Source organism: Thamnophis sirtalis, unplaced genomic scaffold (genome assembly GCF_051295495.1).
Source record: "Thamnophis sirtalis isolate CommonGarterSnake01/CBP01778 unplaced genomic scaffold, rThaSir2_p1.2 scaffold_9, whole genome shotgun sequence".
Classification (NCBI taxonomy): Eukaryota; Metazoa; Chordata; class Lepidosauria; order Squamata; family Natricidae; genus Thamnophis; species Thamnophis sirtalis.
In genome coordinates, this window is record NW_028261389.1 from 2,317,681 (window position 1) to 2,343,561 (window position 25,881).

At 50.0% G+C, this 25,881-nt stretch overlaps 1 protein-coding gene across 1 annotated transcript; it reads right to left on the reverse strand.

Moving 5' to 3' along the window:
* Window positions 1-73: 73 nt before the first annotated feature.
* On the reverse strand, window positions 74-24,585 carry SMO (smoothened, frizzled class receptor). The gene is made up of 12 exons (XM_087722616.1): window positions 23,993-24,585; window positions 22,213-22,418; window positions 17,364-17,573; window positions 15,508-15,680; window positions 13,517-13,736; window positions 11,860-11,983; window positions 9,289-9,381; window positions 6,163-6,271; window positions 4,224-4,409; window positions 3,884-4,032; window positions 2,497-2,631; window positions 74-1,217 (listed from the first exon to the last, which is right to left on the reverse strand). Exons 1-12 carry the CDS (start codon window positions 24,234-24,236, stop codon window positions 577-579), a joined length of 2,490 nt encoding a protein of 829 aa, XP_087578742.1. The 5' UTR covers window positions 24,237-24,585; the 3' UTR covers window positions 74-576.
* Between the last annotated feature and the right edge of the window lie 1,296 nt (window positions 24,586-25,881).

A 25,881-nucleotide genomic window follows, 5' to 3' on the forward strand; every position in this document is an offset into this window, starting at 1 on the left:
GGAGGGAGGGAGGGAAAGAAGGAAGGAAGGAGGGGTAAGAGATAGACAGAAGGAAGGAGGGGAGGGAGAAGGAAGGAAGGGAGGAAAGAAGGGAGGGAGATGAAAAGAAGGAAGGAAGGGAGATGGAAGGAAGGAGGGGAGGGAGGGAGAGTTGTGGGGGGGGGGTCCTTGGTGCTCTCTGAGCTTGGTTGTTTTCTTGCAGACTTTTCATGACCCAACTAGGTAGCATCATCAGTGCGGGGGGGGGGGGACCTTCTGCAGAAAGTGATGCAGAGTCTTCCTCATTCCGGACGTTAGAAAGTTTCTTGAGGTTCTCCTCATACCAAAACGAGAAGGACAATCCCACCCAGGGTCTTCTTGAAGAGGTCCACAAGATGGAGAGGGGGGAGGGGAAGGAAGGATGGTCTTCAGAGGGTGCCCAAGGACAGCCCCTCCCAATGACCTCTCCCGATCTCCTTCAACGTGATGGGGCAGCACCCCAAAGACGGTCATGAAGAGGCAGCCCCTTCCCATTCTTTCTACCAATCCCCCTATGGCTGATCAACCACCAAGCCGAGCCATTGGAAGCCCCCCCCGTTAGAAGTCAGAGTCCAGGTCCACCAACTCGGCGTCCATCAAATTTGTCCGGGAATGGATGGGGGGCAACCCACCCCTCCTGCCCAGAGGTGGCTGTACCCCATAGACGTCACCACCCAGGAACAAAGCAGCTGAGCTCCTGGGGGGAGCAGGGAAGGCGGCCCCCCGAAAACACGACGGCTGCGGTCTGGGGAACAGCCACGTTCCATGTTCCGGTCCCGTTTCCTCGGGACCCCCGAGTTCGGGGCAAAATGGGTGGTTGATGAGATCCGGGGGCTTGTTGCGCCGGCAGCTGCCGGGGGGACAGTCCCGGGACAGTCCAGCCAGGGGGGCCTCCCGCTGCCGAGGAGCTCGGGGTCTCCATTCGGGGTCTGCTCGAGACAAAAGGACATCATCCAGAGCCTGGCTCTGCTGTGGGTCGGCGACAAAACACTTGGTTTGTGGGAGCCGGGGCAGGCGTGGGACGGAGCTGGGCCCTCCCGTGGTGAAGTAATTTGGGGCGCAGGTCTCGGCCGCCGTCCCGGAGGGGCAAACGCCCTTCTTCTTCCTGTGCTTCTTTTTCTTCCGTGACGGTTTCTTGGCCCGCCGAGAGGAGAATTCGCCCTCCATCAGCCAGTGACTGGCCCTCTCCTCGGGGGGCACTGGAAAAAGAAGGGCAAATGAGATACAGGAAGATAAGGTAGAAAAAAAGAAGTGAAAATAAAATGCAGATAGATGATTTCACTGGGATTTACAGTCACAAAGGAAAATTGGCAAAGGGGGAGATTTGGTGGCGCAGTGGTTAAATACAGCACTGCAGGCTACTCAGCTGACTGCAGTTCTGCAGTTCAGCTGTTCAAATCTCACCGGCTCAGGGTTGACTCAGCCTTCCATCCTTCCGAGGTGGGTAAAATGAGGACCCGAATTGTTGTTGGGGGTGATATGCTGACTCTGTAAACCGCTTAGAGAGGGCTGAAAGCCCCATGAAGCGGTATATAAGTCTAACTGCTATTGCTATTGCTATTTACCAAAAAAGAAATTGCAAAACAGTAAGGAAAGGAGGAGAATAGGGGAAACCCTGGGGAAAGTCACTACAATAATAAAAGTAAATACTTCGTTTGTTTAGTGACGGTTTGAAGTTACAACAGCCCTAAGAAAAGGGACGGGACTGTTTTTCACACTTACGACCATTGCAGTCTCCCCCATGGTCACCACGATCAAAATTTCGGACACTTGTCGATTGGGTTCATATTAACGACGGTCGCAATGTCGCTGGAATCATGTGATCCCCTTTTTCCTGACCTTCTGACCAGCCCAGCCAATGGGGAAGCCAGATTCACTTAACAACCAGGTTACTAACTTGACACCTGCAGCGGTTCACTTAACGTGGTGAGAAAAGTTTTAAACTGGGGGGGTGGGGGGGAGAAAACCCCACTTAATCACTGTCTGGTTTAGCAACAAAATTCTGGTCTCAAACTGTGGTCGTAAACCGAGGACAACCTGCACAGTTAATTTTCATTCCACCTGGTATAAAGGAAATCAAATGTAGTTTTTGTCCAGGCATTGCCTATTTGCGGAGACAAAATCTCTCCCTCCTTCCCCCTCTTTCTTTAATGCGCGCGCGCATGCGCACGCACACACACACACACACACACACACACCCTGGAGGGGTGACCTTTCCAGTTGACCCCTTCCCTGAAGAAAGCAGAGGAATGTCCCTCTGTATCCCAAAACTTTCCAACCCAGGAGTATTCATTACAGGTGGACTACCTGTAATTCCAGTGTTTGGCCAGCAGCCGGCAGCAGTGAGTCGAGACAGAATGGACACCAATGGATGGAATGCCACATTGCCCCCAAAAAGGTTAGCTTCCGGTGGCATTCGAGCTCTTTTGACAGCCCAGCCTGACCTCCTGCCCACCCAACCTCTAAGAGAACCGTTACCTGGCGTGGCTACAGGTGTGACAGAGACATCCTGAGAGAGGATGGCGCCTCTCCTGGCTACCATCTTGGTCACATGTTGCGCCCAAGCCGAGGACATGTCTCCCGAAGGCTCGCTGAGATCGAACGCCAAACCGGCTGGAAACGGAAACAAATATACTTTAATTCAATTATCAAAGCGGGAGGGCGTTCCTTTTCGTCAATGTTCATCTACTACGGGTAATCAATCCTCAATGCACAGCCACAGCTGAGCCCCAAAGGAGGACCATTACTGTCAGGTCCTTGGCGCCTTCTAAGCGTGCTGATTTTCTTGCCGACATTTCGTGACCCCACTAGGGAACATTATCAGTGCTAGAAGGAACTGCACTTCGATTCCTGTTTATATAACGCCACTCCCTTCCAGCTCTGATGATATTCCGTGGTCAGATCATGAAACGTCTGAAAAAAATCCAAGTTCTGAGTATCAGGCCTGCAGCCATTTTTTTCTTTTGGGTCTTTGGCCTGCCACTTTCTATTCTTCTACTAGGCATTTTCTATGGTGGGAAAATGGGAGGGAGGATTGTACGGAGTTAGATGAGATGTAGCCATAACAACATTCTTTCTAGAAAGTCAAGGTCATCCTTTGTCTCTCGTAACTTATAAAGCCCTTCATGGTATTGGATCTGGGTACTTGAGAGACCGCCTGCTGCCAATTACCTCCCAAAGACCCATTAGATCTCACAGGGTTGGCCTCCTCCGGGTGCCATCTACCAGCCAATGCCATCTGGCTATTACCCGGGGGAGGGCCTTCTCTGTGGCAGCTCCGGCCCTCTGGAACGAACTCCCTGCAGGGATTCGGACCCTCACCTCTCTCCAGGCCTTCCGAAAAGACTTCAAAACCTGGCTTTGCCGGCAGGCCTGGGGGTGATGAGTTCCCTCCCCTCTCAACATGTATGGTTGTGCGACTGTTGCCTATTTTTATTATTTGTATTTCGTTTTTATGTTCCCCTTTTCCCCCGTTTGAATTGTTCGCCGCCCTGAGTCCTCCCGGAGAAGGGTGGCATACAAATAATAAAATTCTATTCTATTTTACTCTATTCTCTGCACCTGGCCGGATCTGGATGGGTGGAACTGCCAGAATGGCAGTGGGAGATTGGACCATGGGGGTGGACTTGTATGTGGGGGTGGGGAGATCTTGAACTTTCAACTGGGTGGGAAACCGGGAAGCTTTCAGATTCGGGTTTTCCCAGATGTGCCAACGTGGCTCTCTTCATCAATTGCAACTTTGAGCAATCCTTTGCCTTGAACTCTGATTTAGTTTTGGATGCTATTTGGAACCCGGACACCGAAAGCAATCGAGGCGCCCACGGAACAAGCGTCCTCGCTTTTCCCTCCTTTCTCTGGGACGTACCGACGGGCCCCTCATGCGAGACGGTGCGCAGGCTGAAGGAGAGCTCCTGCTCGGGGTTGTGCTGCAGCTCCTTCCTCCTGGAGAAGGCTTTGGCGATCATCTTGCTTTTCTTAATCCTTTGGGGCTCGTTGCTGCTCCGGCCGGTCAACCTGGAGGAGTGAGGACATCAGAGGCCTCCGGACCATGCCCCACCACTGACCCACAACCTCCGGGCAGGCAATTAGGGCCAGGCTGTTCGGGATGGCTGCGGACATCCACCACCACCACCCCCAAATCCCTCTGGGACTCCAACCAGCTCCCTTCCCCGTAAGGCGCCATATCCCTCCAGCGTCCCTCTGACCTGCCCCAGGTGCGCTTCCAGATGAGCAGCGTAGCCTTGGTCCACACCCAGGTGCTCATGGAGATGCCCGTGCCGAACATGGCGAAGAGGTTGATCTTCTCCACCAGGAGGCTGGGACGGTTCTTGATCTCACACTCTGGGATCGGCTTGTTGGTCTGGGTGGCGATGGTCACGTTGGCCTCACACCTGCAGCAGGTGAGACCAGCGTGGATTTTGTTCTGACCGAGGCAACCTGAGAGCCTGAAGCCAACTCCCTGTTGCCCCGACAGAAATCCCTTGTATTTGGTCTGTGAATTCTGCTCCTTCATCTCCAGCAAAGCCTTTCGAGGGAGGATTTACAGTCACAGACCTCATCTGGCTTGGAGAGCTGCCAGGCCCATATCTGCAAAACCTGGCAAGGAGCCTCGGAGGGTCACCAACCAATGAAGCGAACTGATTGTCTCCTACAAACTCCACTCCCCTGTCGCTCCTCTTTTATTCCCACTGGGAGGGGCCATTCACCGTCCACCTGTGGCCTCACTCCCAAGTCAACCCCTGTTCTTTAGCTGCTCCCTTCATCTGGCCGCTCTGTGCATGCGCACACTGGGAACAGGCTCCAGCTGTTCTTCTGCCCCACTGATGTTTGACTCTGAAGGCAGCTGATAACTGTCAGACGGCCCTGGCCCCCTCTCTGCCTCTGACACAGAGCCCTCGTCAGAGCCTTCCCCAGACTCCAGGACTGGCCCATCTTCCTCCCCAAACTCCTCACTGTCCGAATTTGCTGCCAGCTCTTTCTGGCCACTGGCGGGCCAGAACAGATTTGATTGAAGTCGATTTAAATCACAATGTAGATCACAATTTAAATCATAATATTTAAAGAGCATCTGTCATCTTTGTCCCACAGCGGCTCCTCCTCTGACCTTCTGTTGACCCACTGACTGTCCCGTTCACTTTAACGGGACGGCTGGGGATGCGGCAGGGACGCCACAAGGTGAGGGATGCGGTGGGCAGCAGGTGAGTGGATGCCCGCTAACAGGCACTGCCCTGATGGATCCGGAATGACAGGTGCTCTTTAATATTATATTTATAAGCTGCTTGAAAGGTTCCACTTTCATTTCCACTGCTTGCCCTTCCTCCTCACAGACATTTCTCTCCGGCCAATCATCTAGGAATGCAGCGTACATAGAAAAACAAAATTACCGTACCCCCCTCCCCAAGTGGGTGGAAATGCTTCTGCATCTTATAGAGCAGGGAGGGCAAAAATACCAATAGCAATAGCAGTTAGACTTATATACCGCTTCATAGGGCTTTCAGCCCTCTCTAAGCGGTTTACAGAATCAGCATATCGCCCCCACAGTCTGGGTCCTCATTTTACCCACCTCGGAAGGATGGAAGGCTGAGTCAACCTTGAGCCGGTGAGATTTGAACCGCCGAACTGCAGATAGCAGTCAGCTGAAGTGGCCTGCAGTACTGCACCCTAACCACTGCGCCACCTCGGCTCTTCGCTCGTCTGGGCCACAGCCGGAAGAGGAGCTGGTCAGGGCACAGGCCCCCACCCAAAAATGAACTTCCAGTTTCCGGCGCACTCATGCGTGCCGGCCAGATAGTCTTGCAGGTTTCTGGCGCACAAGTGCGTGCAATGATCAGCTGGCTGGCCCCCAGGGAAACAGAAGATGAGCTCCTCCAGTTTCTAGCACGGCCGCCCGCACAAAGGCTACCTGATCGTCGTGCGGGCATGCGTGCCAGAAACCCAGAAGAGGAACGGGCGAAGCAGCGCGTGCCATGCAACCTGGTTCCGCGTGCCACTTTGGGCACACGTGCCATAGGTTCGCCATCACGGTTATAGAGTGAATGTTGCCGAAGTCCCTCCCCTCCCCGCTGCTTCCCCCTCCTCCCCCTTCAGCCTCTGCGTTAAGCCAGAGACGCTCGGAGTGAGGAACGTCGACGGCTCTCGACTTACAGCACGTACTCCCGGAAGCTGCGCTCCCACTCCGCCTGGTTGAAGAAGTCGTAGAAGTGGCAGCCGAAGGTGATGAAGACGAAGCCGAAGGCCAGGAAGCCGAAGGTCCCTGCGAAGGAAAGGCGACAGTCACGAGGCAGGGGTCTACGGTTCCACCACAAAACCGCATTGGACTAAACCGTGCTCGACAAAACCGCGTAGCTGACGTCATCAACAGCGCGACAACAGTGCGGAGACAGAAGCACACTGTAAACGCTAAACCTAAAATTAACCCCTAAACCTAAATCTCACCCCCCTAAACCTAACCCTAAACCTAATCCTTAACCTAACCCTAAACCTAACCCTTAACCTAACCCTAAACCTAACCCTTAACCTAACCCTTAACCTAACCCTAAACCTAATCCTTAACCTAACCCTAAACCTAATCCTTAACCTAACCCTAAACCTAATCCTTAACCTAACCCTAAACCTAACCCTTAACCTAACCCTAAACCTAACCCTAAACCTAATCCTTAACCTAACCCTAAACCTAACCCTTAACCTAACCCTAAACCTAATCCTTAACCTAACCCTAAACCTAACCCTTAACCTAACCCTTAACCTAACCCTTAACCTAACCCTAAACCTAACCCTAACCCTAACCCTTAACCTAACCCTAAACCTAATCCTTAACCTAACCCTAAACCTAACCCTTAACCTAACCCTTAACCTAACCCTTAACCTAACCCTAAACCTAATCCTAAACCTAACCCTTAACCTAACCCTTAACCTAACCCTTAACCTAACCCTTAACCTAATCCTAACCCTAACCCTAACCCTAACCCTTAACCTAACCCTAAACATAACCTAAACCTAACCCTTACCTTAACTTGAACCGGCTTGCTTTCAAAGCGCTATTTAAAGCGCCCTTCTTTCTCCGCGCTCGCTGTTGTCGCCCTGTTGATGACGTCAGCGACGCGGTTTAATCGGGTGCGGCTTAGTCGGACGCGGTTTTGTCGTGCCACGGGGGTCTACAACCTGGGCCACTTGAAGACGGGTGGACTTCAACTTCCAAAGTTCCACAAGTCTTAAAATGCCCAAGGTTGGAGAGCCCTGGTACAAAGGGACCACTGACCTTGGGGAGGTCCTGAGAAGCGGCTGCATTCGTAAGTGAGGCTGAACTCCCTCCCTGCTTTAGCTCGTCAGCCAAGGCACACTTGGCAGAAGCATAAACAATGGAGTGATTTGATTTATATGGCACCATTTGTTATTGTTTATAAACAACTCAAGGTGGTGAATATTCATTATATTGCTTCCTGGTTCTTTAATTGCCCTTTGATTGCCCAACATGTCGGGAGAGGGAAAGAGGGAGAGAGAGAGGGAGAGAGGGAAAGAGAGAGAGGAAGGGGGAGGGACGGAGAGAGAGGGATAGAGAGAGGGGAAGGGAGGGAGGGAGAGAGAGAGAGGGAGAGGGAAGGAGAGAGGGAGGGAGGGAAAGAGAGGAAGAGAGAGGGAGAGGGAGGAACGGAGAGAGGGCTAGAGAGAGAGGAAGGGAGGGGGAGGGAGGGAAAGAGAGAGAAGGAGAGAGGGAGGGAGGGAGAGGGAGGGAAGGAGAGAGAGAGTCTGCCAGTTGTCATGCCTGCTGTCATGCCTAAGGCGGGACTAGAACTCCCAGTCTCCTGGTGATTGGCTCAAAGTCTGCCAGCTAACTTTACAATAATACAATAGCAGAGTTGGAAGGGACCTTGGAGGTCTTCTAGTCCAACCCTCTGCCTAGGCAGGAAACCCTATTCCATTCAGACAAATGGCTATTCAACATCTTCTTAAAGACTTCCAGGGCTGGGGCATTCACAACTTCTGGAGGCAAGTAGTTCCACTGATTAATTGTTCTCACTGTCAGGAAATTTCTCCTCAGTTCTAAGTTTCTTCTCTCCTTGATTAGTTTCCCCCCATTGCTTCTTGTCCTACCTTCAGGTGTCTTGAAGAATAGCTTGACTCCCTCTTCTTTGGGGCAACCCCTGAGATATTGGAAGCCTGCTATCATGTCTCCCCTAGTCCTTCTTTTCATTAAACTAGACATTCCCAGTTCCTGCAACCGTTCTTCATCTGTTTTAGCCTCCAGTCCCCTATTCCTCTTTGTTGCTCTTCTCTGCACTCTTTCTAGAGTCTCCACATCTTTTCTACATTGTGGCGACCAAAACTGGATGCAAATATTCAAAGTGTGGCCTTACCAAGGCCTTATAAAGTGGTATTAACCCTTCACGTGATCTTGATTCCATCCCTCTGTTGATGCAGCCTAGAACTGTGTTGGCTTTTTTGGCAGCTGCTGCCCACGGCTGGCTCCTATTTAAACGGTTGTCCACTAGGACTCCAAGATCCCTCTCACAGTTACTACTATTGAGGGAGATACCACCTACACTGTACCTGTGCATTTCGTTTTTCTTGCCTAAATGTAGAACCTGACTCTTTTCACCCTTGAATTTCATTTTATTAGCTAGTGCCCAATGTTCAAGTTTGTCAAGATCCTTCTGTATCTTGAGCCTGTGTTCTGGAGTGTTGGCTATTCCTGCCAGCTTCGTGTCATCTGCAAATTTGATGAGTTCCCCATTTATTCCCTCATCCAAATCACTGATGAAGATGTTGAAGAGTCCTGGGCCTAAAACAGAGCCTTGGGGTACTCCTTTCATATTTAAGACGGGACTAGAACTCACTGTCTCCCAGTGATTGGCCCAAAATCTACCAGCTAATTTTCATATTTAAGATGGGACTAGAACTCACCTAATCCCTGATTTTAGCCTAGTGCCTGAAACCAGTAGACCAAACTGACTCCGTGAAGTAAATTAATTCCTTAAGTAAAGGCCTTGATTCACACATATTGACCCAATGAGCTCAACCCTTCGGAGAAAGCATCCTATGGAAACTCAGTGTTTGGTGCAAGCAGTGTGCTAAATGGTGGCTTGTTTTAATAATGGCTTGCTAACCCAGCTACAGGGGCTGAATCAACCCATGAAGGAACAAGCCGCGTTTCTCACCATCACAACCAGGCACTCGGGAGACTTGGTCACAACAAGCCGCACCGTGAGTTGACCCCCCTCATTTCAACTCCCCGAGCTACAAATATTTTCCTTTATGGCTGCCTCTACTTACCCAAGCGTAACATGGTTTCGTTGATCTTGCTGGCCGCCTTCTCGCTCAAGAGGCCGGGATGGTTGCTTTTGATGGAGAAGAGAGTCATCACTCCTGGGGGGGCGAAAAAGAGGGCATTTATGAGGGCCTTTGTAGAGGAAGGAGTGGCAGAACTGAGGGCGGCGTCAAAAGAGGAATCAGTCTAGCATCCCTACGTAGCCACAAGCAAACTAGGTCCAACCTCTCTTAAATGCCACGGGCCCTTATCTAACTCATAGCACAGGGGTGTCCAAACTTGGGAACTTTTAAGACTTGTGGAGTTCAACTCCCAGAATTCCTCGGGGAATTCTGGGAGTTGAAGTCCACAAGTCTTAAAAGTTCCCAAGTTTGGACGCCCCTGTCATAGCAGCTGCCAGCAGCTGTTGGTTGAGAAGATTCCTGCGCATGGGCTTTCAGCAACAAAGCGGTGTAATTGGGACCTTCATGTACTGATCTGGTCCTTCCTCCCCGACAGCCTTGCAACCTTGACGATTCAAGGAAGACCAACAAGCAGATCGGGTGTCCTCACCTCTGCCAAATATTTGTCAAAACCCCAAAATCTGAAATGAATTTTCATCAAATGAAAAAAAGGGAAGAAACAGGCTGCAATGCTGCATTCTAACCACTGCGTCACCACAATCCATCCATCCATCCATCGTTCGTTCATTCCTTCCTTCATTCCTTCCTTCCTTCCTTCCTTCCTTCTTTCCTTCCTTCCCACTTAGCAATAGCACTTATACTTATATGCCACTTCACAGTGTTTTTATAGCCTTCTCTAAGCGGTTGACAGAGTCAGCCTATTGCCCCCAACAATCCATGTCCTCGTTTTACTGACCTCGGAAGGACGGAAAGCTGAGTCAACCTGAAACCAGTCTAAAAGTGCATTTTAGAAATCTTTTTTAAAAAAAATACATTGACAGGCATTTCTAAACTTCCGTTTTCACCGTATCCTGACTGGGTGTCCTGAGTATAGATTAATGAGAGGGGGGGAAACAACACCGTGAATTTCAACAACCGCAGCATCGGTCTGCAGCGTAAAAAAAATTAATTGAGAAAAGCAAAGGGGTGTTTGTGAATACCGTATTTTTCGGAGTATATGACGCACTTTTCCCCTCCCTAAAAGAGGGTGAAAGTTTGGGTGCGTCTTATACACTGAATGTAGCCCTGCCCACTCACCGTCCCCCTTTGGCCTCTGCCTCCCCAGCAATTTGCCTCCTTGCAGCAAACCGGGAAAATTGGGGCTCGCGGCGGCTGCAATAGGCTATACTAGCAATCCCTGCAGCCTGAAACAGCTGGTGATCGGGAGGCCCCAGCTGAAAGCGAAAGTGAAACTTGCTGTTTGCTGCAAGGAGGCAAATTGCTGGGAGGCAGAGGAAGATTTTTTTTTCTTGTGCTAATCAGGCTGTTTGCCGTTTGCTGCAAGGAGGCAAGTCAATAACTATAAATGCCCATAGAATATTCAAATTATTAGACATTTTTTAAAGACTGCTTTATTGTTGTTCTAGACAGCTTAACAAAATGAAGAAGCTTCTTAAAACAAATGCTTGATCTGAAGAGTCCCAGTGCTATTGCATCTTCTTTTAAATAGCAGAGAATGATGTATATTTCCAGAAAAGCCACCTCAATTTTAACAGCATCTGTACGAGTATAGTCTGAAATGTAACACCACAAACAGCGTATATTGTCTGTTCTGTTTGCTGTTTGCTGCAAGGAGGCAAATTGCTGGGAGGCAGAGGAAGATTTTTTTTCTTGTGCTAATCAGGCTGTTTGCTGCAAGGAGGCAAGTCAATAACTATAAATGCCTATAGAATGTTCAACTTATTAGACTTATTTTTTAAAGAGTTAAGCTGTCTAAATTGTTCTAGACAGCTTAACAAAATGAAGAAACTTTTGAAAACAAATGCTTGATCTGAAGAGGCCCAGTGCTATTGTATCTTCTTTTAAATAGCAGAGAATGACGTATATTTCCAGAAAGCCACCTCAATTTTAACAGCATCTGTACAAGTATAGTCTGAAACGTAACACCACAAACAGCGTATATTGTCTGTTCTGTTTGCTGTTTGCTGCAAGGAGGCAGATTGCTGGGAGGCAGAGACAGATTTTTTTCTCTTGTTCTCCTCCCCAAAAGCTAGGAGCCTCTTATACTTCGGAGCGTCTTATACTCTGAAAAATACGGTACTTCCTGAATGCCTTGTTAATTGGATTGGATTGGATTTATTACATTTATATGCCGCCCTTTTCCCCGAAGGGGACTCAGGGCGTCTCACAATTCAATCAGGGAAGGGGGTACAGACAGGGGGATAAAAAGACGAGACGTAACAATACAAAATTTAAAAACACACAACAACCATACCATTCGAGAAGGGGGGCAAAAACTCTTTAGCCCCAGGCCTGTCGGAACAGCCAGGTTTTAAGGGCTTTGCGGAAGGCCTGGAGGGTGGTGAGGGTTCGAATCCCCACGGGGAGGTCATTCCAGAGGGTCCATCCATCCATCCATCCATCTCTTGAGCGAAAAGGCAAGGCAAGGAATCCAGAGGGGGGAGAAACACTCACCTCTGATCAGAAAATAGCCCCCGATAATTAACACCAGGCCGATGGGGGCCAGGACGAACCCCGCGCGATAATGGTAGTTCTTGTACCCCACGAAACAGATGCCGCTCACCGAATCTCCGTCCACCTGGAAGGGTTAGAAAAGAAGAGGAACGACAATCAAAACAACTTCTCATCTCTCGTCCGTCAACTCCCCTAAACACAGGGAGTCCTCGACGTACAATGGCAACGGAGCCCCCCCCCCCCAAATGTCCGTGGTTAAGGGAAACGTTGGTTGAGTGAGTCTTGCCACAATTCTGCAACTTTTCTCACCACGGTTGTTAAGTGAATCGCTTTGGGGGTTAATGAGTTAACCAGGTTGTTAAATGAAATCGAGGCTTCCCCATGGACTTTGCTTGCCGGGAGGTCGCAAAAGGGGATCACGTGACCTTGGGGCGTTGTGACCGTCATAAGTACGAGTCAGTTCCCAAGCGTCTGAATTATGATCACATGACCATGGTCGTCAGTGTGAAAAAGTGTCGTCACTTTTTTCCAGTGGCGCTGTAACTTCAAACAGTCACTAAATGAATTGTCGTAAGTTGAGGACTACTTGTATCATCATCATCATCATCCTCCTTTAACGACCTCATAATCCCTCGCAGGATGGAGTCTGGCAACTGAATGGAGCTAGCAGATTGTTTTAATGGCCGGATGCCTTTCCCTGTCGCCAATGCAGATACATTCTCATCATGCTCAGAGAGAAATATCTGCCTCTACTAGGGATTGAACTCACAGCCTCCTGAGTATGAGGTGAGAGCTTCACCTCTAGGCCAGGGATCGGCAACCTTAAAAACTCAAAAAGCCATTTGGACCTGCTTCCCACAGAAAAGAAAAAAAACCAGGAGCCACAAAACCTGGGTGGGCGTGGCCAACTCGACATCACTCACCCCTCCCCGTAACCACGCCTACCCAGGTTCTGTGGCTCCCGGTTTTTTTTTTTTAAACAGGCATGTCTCTGCAGCCGGAGGCAGCGAGAGGAATATGGGGAGACACGCGGCTTTCTCTCTGCCCCAAGACGCACGCTGGGCCGGCTGCGGTTGATGCCGCTGTTATCACTGTCTCCGTGGCTGCTTGCTGCTCTTGCAGCACCTCGCGCAGCGCACAAACCTAGCGCACTTCACAATGAGGGAGACAACGTCCCTTCCTCCTCCCCCTGGAACCCATTACGACACAGACCACCGGCTGCAGCCGGCCCAGCCGGCGTCTCGTGGCGGAGGAAAGCCGCCCATCTCTCCCAGTGGCCGAGGTGCACACAGCACCAATAAGGGCCAGAACAAGAGGCAAGTAGAAGGGCTACTCCTGCTCTGGAATACAGAGTGAGTCTACATCTGCCACTGTCGCCCTCAGGGCAGGCGAGGAGTGAGTGGGAGGGGAGAGGGAGAGGGGCAGGGCCAGCCAGTGGCGGGACCATCCAACAGGGAGCCGCAGGAGAAGGACGAAAGAGTTGCATGCGGCTCTGGAGCCGCACATCGCCAACCCCTGCTCTAGGCCACCGCACCACTCGAGGGAAACTGAGGGTCAAGCATGGCTCCTATGGGAAGAATTCTAGAATCAAGGTGCTGCCACCGAGAAGACCCCGCTCTCCCCCCAAAGCTCCCCTGAGCTCCTCCAGCCCCGTTACCTGTGCCACCGCCAAGATGGCCACCGTGAGGACAAAGGGGATGGACCATGTCACCAGGTGGAAGTAGGACGTCTTGCCCGCCAGTGGCTGGTAGGTGGTGCCCAGCGCCTTAAAGGAGGTGTGCCAGGCGTACGTCAGCATGACGAACCAGATCACCCCGGACATGAGGGAATAGTAGACAATCACGAAGATGATCACGCAGGAAAGGGTCTCGTTGGAGCTGTGGACAGAGAGAGAGAGAGATGGGAGAAGGAAGAGAGAGACAGAGACAGAGAGAAAGAGAGAAGAGAAGGAAGAGAGGCAGAGAGTTAGAGAGAGGGGGGGAGAGAGGGATGGGAGAAGGAAGATAGAGACAGAGAGAAAGAGAGAAGAGAAGGAAGAGAGGCAGAGAGTTAGAGAGAGAGGGGGGGGGAGAGATGGGAAAAGGAAGAGAGAGACAGAGACAGAGAGAAAGAGAGAAGGAAGAGGCAGAGAGGCAGAGAGAGAGAGAGAGAAAGAGGGAGAGAGATGGGAGAAGGAAGAGAGAGAGAGACAGAGAGAAAGAGAGAAGAGAAGAAGAGAGGCAGAGAGTTAGAGAGAGAGAGGGAGAGAGATGGGAGAAGGAAGAGAGAGAGAGACAGAGAGAAAGAGAGAAGAGAAGAAGAGAGGCAGAGAGTTAGAGAGAGAGAGGGAGAGAGATGGGAGAAGGAAGAGAGAGACAGAGAGAAAGAGAAGAGAAGGAAGAGAGGCAGAGAGTTAGAGAGAGAGAGAGAGAGATGGGAGAAGGAAGAGAGAGAGAGACAGAGAGAAAGAGAGAAGAGGAAGAGAGGCAGAGAGTTAGAGAGAGAGAGAGAGAGGGAGAGAGATGGGAGAAGGAAGAGAGAGAGAGACAGAAGAAAGAGAGAAGAGAAGGAAGAGAGGCAGAGAGTTAGAGAGAGGGGGGGAGAGAGATGGGAGAAGGAAGAGAGAGACAGAGACAGGGAGAAAGAGAGAAGAGAAGGAAGAGAGGCAAGTTAGAGAGAGAGAGAGAGAGAGAAGGAAGAGAGAGAGAAGGAACAGAGAGATAGACAAAGAGTTAGCAAGAAAGAGACAGGGAGAGAGAGAAGGAAGACAGAGAGAGAAGGAAGAAACAGAGAGATAGACAGAGAGTTAGCAAGAGAGAGGAGAGAGAAGGAAGAGAGACAGAGAGACAGTGGGAGACAGAGTTAGAGAGAGACAAAGAGAGAGAGAAGGAAGAGAGACAGAGATAGAGAAGGGAGAGAGGCACAGAGAGAGAGAGAGAGAGAGAGAGAGACAGGGAGAGAGAAGAGAAGTAAGAAACAGAGAAACAGAGATAGAGAGACAGAAAGAGACAGAGTTAGAGAGAGACAGACAGACAGACAGGGAGAGAAAGAGGAGAGAGACAGAGAAGAAGCCAATGAACTACAAGGACTGCCAACCTGCTCTAGATCCCTTCAAAAGTTCTCCAGATGCCTTCAGAAGTGAGTGAAACACTCTTCTGTCCCTTCCCAATTCTTGGTACTCTAAATCAGGGTTACTCAACCTTGGCCACTTTAAGATGCCTGGACTTCAACTCCCAGAATTCAAGACTCCAGCCAGTCCACAGAGAAGGGGAGGAGTAAACATCTGTAGTCCAATTGTGGTTGGACACCAGTTCCCATAAGCCTGGGCCACAACGAATGGGGTGACTGAGAATTGGAATGTTTTGGGGGGTGGGGTCTCAAAGGTGCTTTTTCAAGAAGCTTCCTCGGTTCTCAGTGAATGACTACAAGGAATCGAAGTCCTTCCATTCTCCACCATTCAGCCAGAACTGAAGAAGCTTCTTGGATGTGAAGCGAAACCTCTTCAAAGAAAAACAAGCCCAGATGTCTTTTCAAAAAGCACCTTGAAGACAAACCATGATTATCTCCAAAGAGACCAGTATATCGGGGGAGAGGATCTCTGTCGTGTTTCGTGGGTCCAGCTCAGTGGCAAGGAGTTCCCCGGGCAAGCCCCACCACCCCTGAACCTACGTGGGCTCTCCCAAGCGCATGGTGCCGTCCGCCCGGCAGACGATCTCGCCGCGGGCGCCGTCCATGAACTGGGCCAGCCAGCCGATGCTGCCCATGAAGAAGCAGGCGTTGACGTAGAAGAGGATGACGGCGGGGTAACGGTTCGAATTCCTCCAGTCGGCTAAGAAGGTGGCCTGGTTGGGAAAAGCACACAGAGTCAGGGGAGACTGATTTTAGGCCCTATGAGTCGGCTCTGGAGGATGTGGAGGACCCTAGACAGGGTTCCGACTCCGAGCAAGGCGCAGAGAGGCTGGTTGGCCACCAGGAGGCGCCTGAGCTTTGGACCAGTGGGGAGGAGACAAGGGAGTTGTTCCTAGATGCCCACCACCGGAGAGCTAATAGACGTAAGGAACAATTACGCAGTTACAGGAGGTAATTGCACTCAGCTGGTGGTAATTAGGCTCCTCTCCAGACTATAAAAGGACTGCTTGTGCACACGCCCCTTTTGCAGAAGTCAACGCATTAACTAATGTTGGAGAAAAGTATTGTGAGCTTGGCAGGCTGGATTGCTGCCAAGGCTTGTCTGTCCTGGTTTGCTGCCAAGGACCTGTCTGTCTATTAATAAATTCCGTAAAGTATCTTTGGCTTCGAGTGCTTTGGTGTGGGACGAGGGGCGTCAGAACAGATGAGAATCCACACCAGCCGACTGTTCTGGCCCAGGCTTCCTTCAAAAGCCAGAAGCGGAGTCTTGGACCCGGCAAAACCCCATTTACGCGACTGAATTCCTCTCATTCACAGTCCGCAAGGCTTAGCAAACAGTCTTTCCGAGGAATGTTTATCCACACGCACCTTATCTCGTTTGGCGAGCTGCCAGATAACTAGTTTCCAAACACCGGGCAAGGCAAAACTTGGCACAGAGTCTCTTATAGTCACAGAACTTTCCCCTCTTGAAATGACCGAAGGGACGAATTGCTTCCTGCAAAAGTCCCCTCCCCGTTCGCTCCTCTTGGGAGGGGCCAATCACCTCCACGTGTGGCTTTACTCCCAAGTCGGCCCTGCTTTCTTAGTTGTTCTTGTCTTCCGGCAGCTCTGCGCATGCGCACAGTGGGAACAGGCTCCAGCTGTTCTTCTGCCTCACTGCTGTCTAGCTCCCTCTCTGCCTCCGACGCAGAGCCCTCGCCTGAGCTTTCCTCAGCCCCCCCAGGACTGGCCCGTGTTCCTCCCCAACCTCCTCACTGTCCACTGCCCAGCAGGTCCCACAAATGTGAACCCAACTAGAATCTTGGCCAAGGTTCTAGGTGGGTTCACATTCGTGGGACTACCTAACTAGGTTCCACCACAAAATCGCGGAGGACAAAATCGCGCTCGACGAAAGCGCGCATTTGACGTCATCACAGCGCGACGAAAACATCGCGCTGTGATCGAAAATGTAAAAATAAAGCTAAAACCCTTCCCCTAACCCCCACCCCCCAACCTACCCCTAAACCTACCCTAAACCTAACCCTTAACCTAACCCTAAATCTAACCCTAAACCTAACCGTTAACGTAAGCTAAACCTAACGCTAACCCTTAACCTAACGCTAAACCTAACGCTAACGCTCTAAACCTAACCCTAACCCTTAACCTAACCCTAACCCTAACGCTTACCTTTATGTGAATCGGCTTGCTTTAATTTTAATTTTATTTCAATTTTTAATTTTTTTCGCCGCGCTGTGATGATGTCACATGCGCGCTTTCGTCGAGCGCAATTTTGTCCTCCACGCTTTTGACGGGTCACGCCTAACTATGGGTTTATAAGCCGGGGGGCCCCCCGATCAAATCCCACCCTCCCTCTCGTCCACGCCAGGCGTGGCTCTCCCCCCCCCCCCCATGCTCACCAGCGTGAAAAAGGTGCAAAAAATTGTGACCGAGCTGAAGGCGGCGATGTAGATGTGCATCTCGCGATGTTCCTTCTGGGTGAAAAGGGGGTTCTGGCATTGGATCCCACAACCTTCCACATCCTCGTACCAACTCTTGGGGTTGTCGGTCTGTACCAGTGGGGCTTCGCATCGCCCCGAGCTGTTGAATTTAATATTCTGGACCTCGTTCTGGAGGGAGAGACGAGGACGCAATTTACTTAAGTTAGTAGCTATGCCAGAATGGTTGTGCGAAAAATCACTTGTCAGTCGCAACGGTGCTATTTTTCAGGAGGCAGCTGGATTTTTCTTTGAAGGACATTTTGCTTCTCATCCAAGAAGCTTCCTCAGCTCTGGATGGTGGGGAGCGGAAGGATTTGTACCCCTTGCAGACAGCTGGTCATTTGCATCCTTTTACGGAGTACGGTGGTAAAAACGTTGGATACGCTTCAAGGCGCTAGTCGTCACTTATAAAGCCCTTCATAGTATTGGACCTGGGTACTTGAGAGACCGCCTGCTGCCAATTACCTCCCACAGACCCATTAGATCCCACAGATTAGGCCTCCTCCGGGTCCCGTCCACCAGCCAATGCCATCTGGCTACCACCCGGGGGAGGGCCTTGATTTGATTTGATTGATTTGATTTGATTATATTTATATGCCGCCCTTTTCCCCCGAAGGGGACTCAGGGCGGCTCACAATTCAAATCAGGGAAGGGGGTACAGACAAAAAATAAAACAAAACATAATAATGCATAATTTAAAAACACACAACAGCCATACCATTCGAGGAGGGGGGCAACAGCTCTTTAGCCCCAGGCCTGTCGGAACAGCCAGGTTTTAACAGCTTTGTGGAAGGCCTGGAGGGTGGTGAGGGTTCGAATCTCCACGGGGAGTTCGTTCCAGAGGGTCGGAGCAGCCACAGAGAAGGCCTCTCCTCTGGGTAGTCCCCAGTCGACACTGGCCGGCGGATGGAATTTGGAGGAGGCCTAATCTGTGGGATCTAATCGGTCTAGTGGAGGTGATTGGCAGCAGGCGGTCTCTCAAGTACCCAGGTCCAATACCATGAAGGGCTTTATAAGTGACGACTAGCGCCTTGAAGCGTATCCGGAGACCAATAGGCAGCCAGTGCAGCTCGCGGAGGATAGGTGTTATGTGGGTGAACCGAGGTGCACCACAATCGCTCGCGCGGCTGCATTCTGGACAAGCTGAAGTCTCCGAATGCTCTTCAAGGGCTGCCCCATGTAGAGCACGTTGCAGTAGTCCAGTCTAGAGGTCACAAGGGCACTTCTCTGTGGCAGCTCCGGCCCTTTGGAACGAGCTCCCCGCCGAGATTCGGACCCTCACCTCTCTCCAGGCCTTCCGAAAAAGCCGTTAAAACCTGGCTGTGCCGGCAGGCCTGGGGTCGATGAGTTCCCTTCCCTCTCGATTTGTGTGGCTGTTGGTTGTTTTTTTTTAAATGCTTGTATTTGTAGTCTTTGTGTTTCCCTTTCCCTCCTTGGGTTTGTGTGCCGCCCTGAATCCCGCTGGGAATAGGGCGGCATATAAATAAAACGAAACCGAAACCGAAACCTTGTTGAGGCCGCTGGGAGGTTTGTGTGTGTGTCCTCAGGGCCACCCGAGTGGTGCAAATGGGCGTGGAGCCTTATTGGAACAGTAGTCCTTTTCTTCCAAACCCATTTGCCCCACTCGGGTGGCCCTGAGGACACACACACAAACCTCCCAGCAGCCTCAACAACTCCGTAAAAGGATGCAAATGACCAGCTGTCTGCAAGGAGTATAAATTTCAGTGCTGCTGTAACTTCGAATGGTCGCTAAACGAACACCTATACTTTTATTCGTGGTATTGCAGGGGTGCCAAACTCCAGGCCCACAAGCCAGATCCGGCCCCTTGGGGCGCTTAAATCTGGCCCGCGGGACCACACTGGAAACAGCGAAGGACCAGCTCACGGTACCTCTGCCAGCAAGAACGTATGTGGCCTCCCTCCGAGCTCCGTTTCCGGCTGCGACGGCCTCCTGCAGCGCTCTGCAATTGAATACGGAGCTTGGGTAGGCTCTGTACGTGCCCCCCCACCCCCGAGCTCCATTTCCCCTGGCAGGGCGCTGAAAACGGAGCCTGGGAGGGGTGCCGAAGAGACAAGTGATGTCAAGTTGGTCGTACCCGTGACCCGTCCAAACCGCGCTCGACTAAGCCGCGCCCGATTAAACCGCGTCGCTGACGTCATCAACAGGGCGACAACAGCCAGCGCGGAGAAAGAAGGGCGCTTTAAATAGCGCTTTGAAAGGATTAGGGTTAGGTTAAGGGTTAGGGTTAGGTTTAGGGTTAGGTTAAGGATTAGGGTTAGGTTTAGGGTTAGGTTAAGGTTAGGTTTAGGGTTAGGTTAAGGATTAGGGTTAGGTTTAGGGTTAGGTTAAGGGTTAGGCTTTAGGGTTAGGTTTAGGGTTAGGTTAAGGGTTAGGGTTAGGGTTAGGGTTAGGTTAAGGGTTAGGTTTAGAGTTACGTTAAGGGTTAGGGTTAGGGTTAGGTTAAGGGTTAGGGTTAGGTTAAGGGTTAGGGTTAGGTTTAGGATTAGGTTAAGGGTTAGGTTAAGGGTTAGGTTTAGGGTTAGGTTAAGGGTTAGGATTAGGTTTAGGGTTAGGTTAAGGGTTAGGTTTAGGATTAGGTTTAGGGGGGTTAGGTTTAGGGGTTAATTTTAGGTTTAGGGTTTACAGCGTGCTTCTGTCTCCGCGCTGTTATCACCCTGTTGATGACGTCAGCTACGCGGTTTAGCCGGAGGGGGTTTTGTGGTGGAACCGGTCGTACCCATCCCGGTCAAACCCCCGAGGTCGAACACTACCCTGATGCAGCCCTCAATGAAATTGAGTTTGAGTTTAACTACAGCTAGAATAACATTTGCCCAATGCTGGAAACAAAATAATACCCCCTCGGACGAATTAGTGATTTTAAAAAAAAACATTGGATTGTGCAGAGACGGACAAATTAACACTGAAATTAAAAGATAAAGAAGAGTCGGAATATTATGCAATTTGGAACAATTGGTACAAATGGCTGCAAGGATAAACTTAATTAAGCCAAAAAAAACCAACAACAATATATATGAATTATATATATAGAACTGTGTATAAAGGTGTGCAAATATAGAAGCGAAATATTATATACATGTACAGGTAGGATGACATAACAATGTTGATGTAATGACTGTAAGGTGTTGTAGAAGGGAAAAAATTGTGACCCGTCAAAAGCGCGTTCCACAAAAGCGCGGCCGACGAAATCGCGTATGTGACATCATCACAACGCGACAAAAAAGATCGAAAAAATTGAAATAAAAATAAATTACAGCAAGCCGATTCACATAAAGGTAAGGGTTAGGTTAAGGGTTAGGGTTAGGGTTAGGGTTAGAGCGTTAGCGTTACGTTTAGCGTTAGGTTAAGGGTTAGCTGTTAGGTTTTTCGTTACGTTAAGGGTTAGGTTTAGGGTTAGGTTTAGGGTTAGGTTTAGGGTTAGGTTTAGGGTTAGGTTTAGGGTTAGGTTTGGGGTTAGGTTTAGGGTTAGGTTTAGGGTTAGGTTGGGGGGTTAGGGGAAGGTTTTAGCTTTATTTTTACATTTTTCAATCTTTTTCAATCTTTTCCGTCGCGCTGTGATGACGTCACATACGCGCTTTCGTCGACCGCGATTTTGTCCTCCGCGGTTTTGTGGTAGAACCGAAAAAATAATAATTTGGGCAGGGAAGAAGCCGAGAGTAAACTAAAAATAATGCAAGATGTGCGTGAGAGGGGGGAGGTTTGAAATTACCCAATTTAAAACTATACTACAACGCAGTAGCATTATCTGTAATTAGTGATTGGATTGATTTAACAAATGATAGGATGCTTAATATCGAGGGGTGTGATCTGGTATATGGCTGGCATGCTTACCGGCTATATAACAAAAGAAGTGGACAAGAATTTTAAAAAGTCATATTTTAAGGAATGCTTTACTGCGGGTCTGGGAAATAATAATAATAAAAAAAATCTGCTAATAAGAAAAGAAATTGAGTTTGATAATCCTGATGTACTGTATGCCGGTTCCACCACAAAACCCGCGGTAGACTAAAGGGCGCTCGACGAAAGCGCGTACATGACGTCATCACAGCGCGATGAAAGCACGCTGTGAGCGGTAAACTCAAAATTAACGCGTAAATGTAAACGTAACCCCCCCAAAACCTAACCCTAAACCTAACCCTTACCTAACCCTAAACCTAACCCTAAGCCTAACCCTTAACCTAACCCTAACCCTAACCCTTAACCTAACCCCAAACCTAACCCCAAACCTAACCCTTAACCTAACCCTAAACCTAACCCTTAACCTAACGCTAAACCTAACGCTAACCCTTAACCTAACCCTAACCCTAACCCTTAACCTAACCCCAAACCTAACCCCAAACCTAACCCTTAACCTAACCCTAACCCTAAACCTAACCCTTAACCTAACGCTAACCCTTAACCTAACCCTAAACCTAACCCCTAACCCTAACCCTTAACCTAACCCCAAACCTAACCCTAAACCTAACCCTTAACCTAATGCTAAACCTAACGCTAACCCTTAACCTAACCCTAAACCTAACCCTAAACCTAACCCTTACCTTTATGTGAATCGGCTTGCTTTAATTTAATTTTAATTTTAATTTTATTTATTTTTAATTTTATTCGTCGCGCTGATGATGACGTCACGTACGCGCTTTAATCGGGCGCGCTTTAGTGGACCGCGGTTTTGACGGGTCACGCTGTATGCCGTGTGTTAAATAAATAAAGCGCCCACCGACTCTGCCCTAGTGGGCACAGACGGACCCTTACCGGGCAGCCTTCGGGGAACCGATCCGTGGTGCATTTGAGGAAGTCGGGCCAGCCTCTCTCTCGCTCCACGATGGTGCAGGGCCCCCGCGTGGCTTGGCACAAGGTTTGGCTGGGCAGTTCCACTTGGCCATCTTGGCATTTTGGCATGTACACGGCGCACAAGAGGGGCTGGATCACATCCCAGCAACGCGGCGCATTCCGCAAACCTGAGCAAACCGGCAGGGGAAAAAAAAACATCAAGTACCAAAAACGTCCCTTGAGGACTAGAAACTTGAAAGATTTTTTGCCCTTTTTCAATACTAATTTTCTAAAGGAACAACACCGGGCATGGAGTAGGATTGAAGGTTAAGACCCTGGAGAGCTGATGTTGTGGTTACTTTTAAGCGAGAGGCACAAACTCACAAAACAACGTCCATACAATACGTTACAAAGCCCTTTGCCCAGTTCAAATGGTGGGGGGGGGTGTTAGTGTTTGCCTCAGTGGGTCCGGATGTTGTGTGAAGTTAGGAAATGTGGTTTGTTTAAGAGTCCGAAGTCTTGCCCGAACCTAGAACCCAGTGGTGAAACTCAATTTTTTTTTACTATGGGTTCTGTAGGGGTGGCTTGGTGGGCATGGCAGAGGAAGGATACTTCAAAATCCCCATCCCCTCCCCACTCCTTCCTTCTCTCCCCCCTCTCTCTTTCTGTCTTTCTGTCTCCCTATATCTATCTATCATCTATCTATCTATCTATCTATCTATCTATCTATCTATCTATCTATCTATCTATCTATCTATCTCCCTCCCTCTCTCTATCTATCTCTATCTATCTCTCTCTCTATTTATCTCTCTCTCTCTCTCTCTCTATCTCTCTCTCTACCTATCTACCTATCTATCTCCCTATCTCTCTCTCTCTCTCTCTCTCTCTCTCTCTCTCTCCATCTCCTTATCTCCCTCTCCCTATCTCCCTATCTCCCTATCTATCTATCTATCTATCTCCCCCCCCCTCTCTCTCTCTCTCTCTCTCTCTCTCTCTCTCTCTCTCTATATATATATATATATATATATATATATAACATACCTATCTACCTATCTATCTACCCCCCCCTCTCTCTCTCTCTCTCTCTCTCTCTCTCTCTCTCTCTCTATATATATATATATATATATATATATATATATATACCTATCTCTCTCTCTCTCTCTCTCTCTCTATGTATCTCTCTCTATATATATATATCTATATCTATCTATCTATCTCTCTACCTATCTATCTATCTATCTATCTCCATCTCCTTATCTCCCTCTCTCTCTATCTCCCTATCTATCTATCTATCTATCTATCTATCTCTCTCTCTCTCTATCAATCTATCTATTCTCTATCTCTCTCTCTCTCTACCTATCTCTCTATCTCTCTTTCTCTCCCTATCTCTCTATCTCTCTATCTCCCTATCTCTCTCTCTCTCCCTATCTATCTATCTCCATCTCCTTATCTCTCTCTCTCTATCTCCCTATCATCCATCTATCTATCTATCTATCTATCTATCTATCTATCTATCTATCTATCTATCTATCTATCTATCTATCTCCCTTTTTCTTTTTTCTTTGTCTCCCTACATTTATCCATCCATCCATCCTTCTATCTCCCTAGCTATCTCCCTAGCTATCTTTCTTTCTTTTCTTTCTTTCTTCCTTTCTCTATCTATCTATCTATCTATCTATCTATCTATCTATCTATCTATCTCTGTCTCCCTGTTCCCCCCCCTGCTTTCAGGATCGCGCCCTGCTTCCCCGCGCAACCTTACCGGACCAGAGCAACAGCTTGTCGAGCGCCTCCGCTTGCGTGCTCGAGTCCCCGGCCAGCAGCGTGGAGGTGGCGGCGTAGGGCAGCGGCGATCCTAAGCAGTTGCTCTCCCGGAGGGCCTCGCAGGGCGCGGCGCGCTTGCACCGATCCTCCGACGACGAGCTGCCGTTCAGCGAAGCCGCCGCACCGAGGAGCCCCAGCCAGCAGCAGGCCAGGGCGCAGCTCAGCCACCCGCCGCCGGCCATGGGGACCCACCGCGGGCCGGTCGCCAACGCGCGCCTAGGACCCCCCGGGCTGCGCCAGCGCGCCCGGTCCCGGGACTTGGGGGGCTGCTGGGCGAGGAGGGAGCAGCCGGGGAGCGCAGGCCATGCTCCCGCCCCGTTCCCGGCGGGGAAAGGCTTTCCCCCCGCCCGAAGAGGGGCTCTTTGTGCGAAGGAAAAGAAAGTTTGGCAAAGTTTAACAAACTGTTGCAAACTTTGGTAAACTTTGGGGTGGGGGGAAAGTTTGGGAAAGTTTAGCCGCGCCTCCCGGCTTTGTTAGGCTCGGAGCCGAAGAATGCGGCGGGATGGAGGGGAGGGAGGCAACCGCAAACCTCCAGCCTCGCCTCCGCCCGCCCGCCGCCCCGTCCCGTCCCGCACCAAGCGAGCGCTCCAACGGAGCCCCCCAAACGGAGACTCGCGCCCCCACAAAGGCCGCCCCGGGCCGCGGAGCCCCTCCTCGGCGAGCGGGGGAAGCGCGACCCTCCGAAGGCGGCCCTTCCCAAATGTGTCTCGCCCCCCCTCGGTTGGTCGAGGATTGTGGGAGCTGAGAAAGGAAGCGGAGGGCGCCCGGTTGCAGAAGGAGGCGCTGGGCAAAGCGCTTTCTCCCCCTTCGCTCCGCCCGCCGAGATTTAAAATAGGCTGGGAGGATGAACACGTTTGGTAACCGATTCAGACAAGCGGGTTCTTGTAAAGACGAGCGGGACACGCCTTCAGTTAAAGTGCAATTGCCCGGATTAATCAGAGGCTGGGGATGGACCATCATTGTTGGTTTAACGCAATTCTACTCCTGTCCTCTGACTCTCGAAAATATTCAATTTGAGTTAATCCTGGGTTAACATCACTGGGTTAATGTCACTTCATGACTGGAAGCTGTCAAGAAGCGATTGGACAGCCATCTGTCAGTAATGGTATGGGGTCTCCTGCTTGAGCAGGGGCTGGACTAGATGACCTCTAAGATCCCTTGCAACTCTATTTCTATTCTATTCTAAATCCTATTCTATTTTCCAGTTTCTCTTCTAGTTTCTCGTTTCTCTTCTCTTTTCGCTCGACCCCTGGAGGGGACACACGGCAGCCGTCGTAAATACGAGTCGGTCGCCGAGCGTCTGAGTTCTGCTCACGTTACACCTGGGAATGCCGCGACGGTCGTAAGCCTGGAAAAAAAAATGGGGGAAAAGTTGTAAATTCGAAACGGTCGCCCAGTGAATGGTTTTGTAAGTCAAGGATTGATTAACCTGTATCATTTTTATATCAATATAAAATATCCTGATTGTGGAAAATATGTAAATAAATAAAACAGATGACCAGTCTTACTTAGAAACAACAACCTAAAAACAATCACAAAAGGTGTGATCGACTTTTCAAAGAGCAGAACTCCAACGCAAGACAGGGGAGGGCCTCTACACCCCCCCCAACCTAAATATCAATAGCAGTTAGACTTATATACCGCTTCATAGGGCTTTCAGCCCTCTCTAAGCGGTTTACAGAGTCAGCATATTGCCCCCAACAACAATCCGGGTCCTCATTTCACCCACCTCGGAAGGATGGAAGGCTGAGTCAACCTTGAGCCGGTGAGATTTGAACCGCCGAACTGCTGAACTGCAGTCAGCTGAAGTAGCCTGCAGTGCTGCAT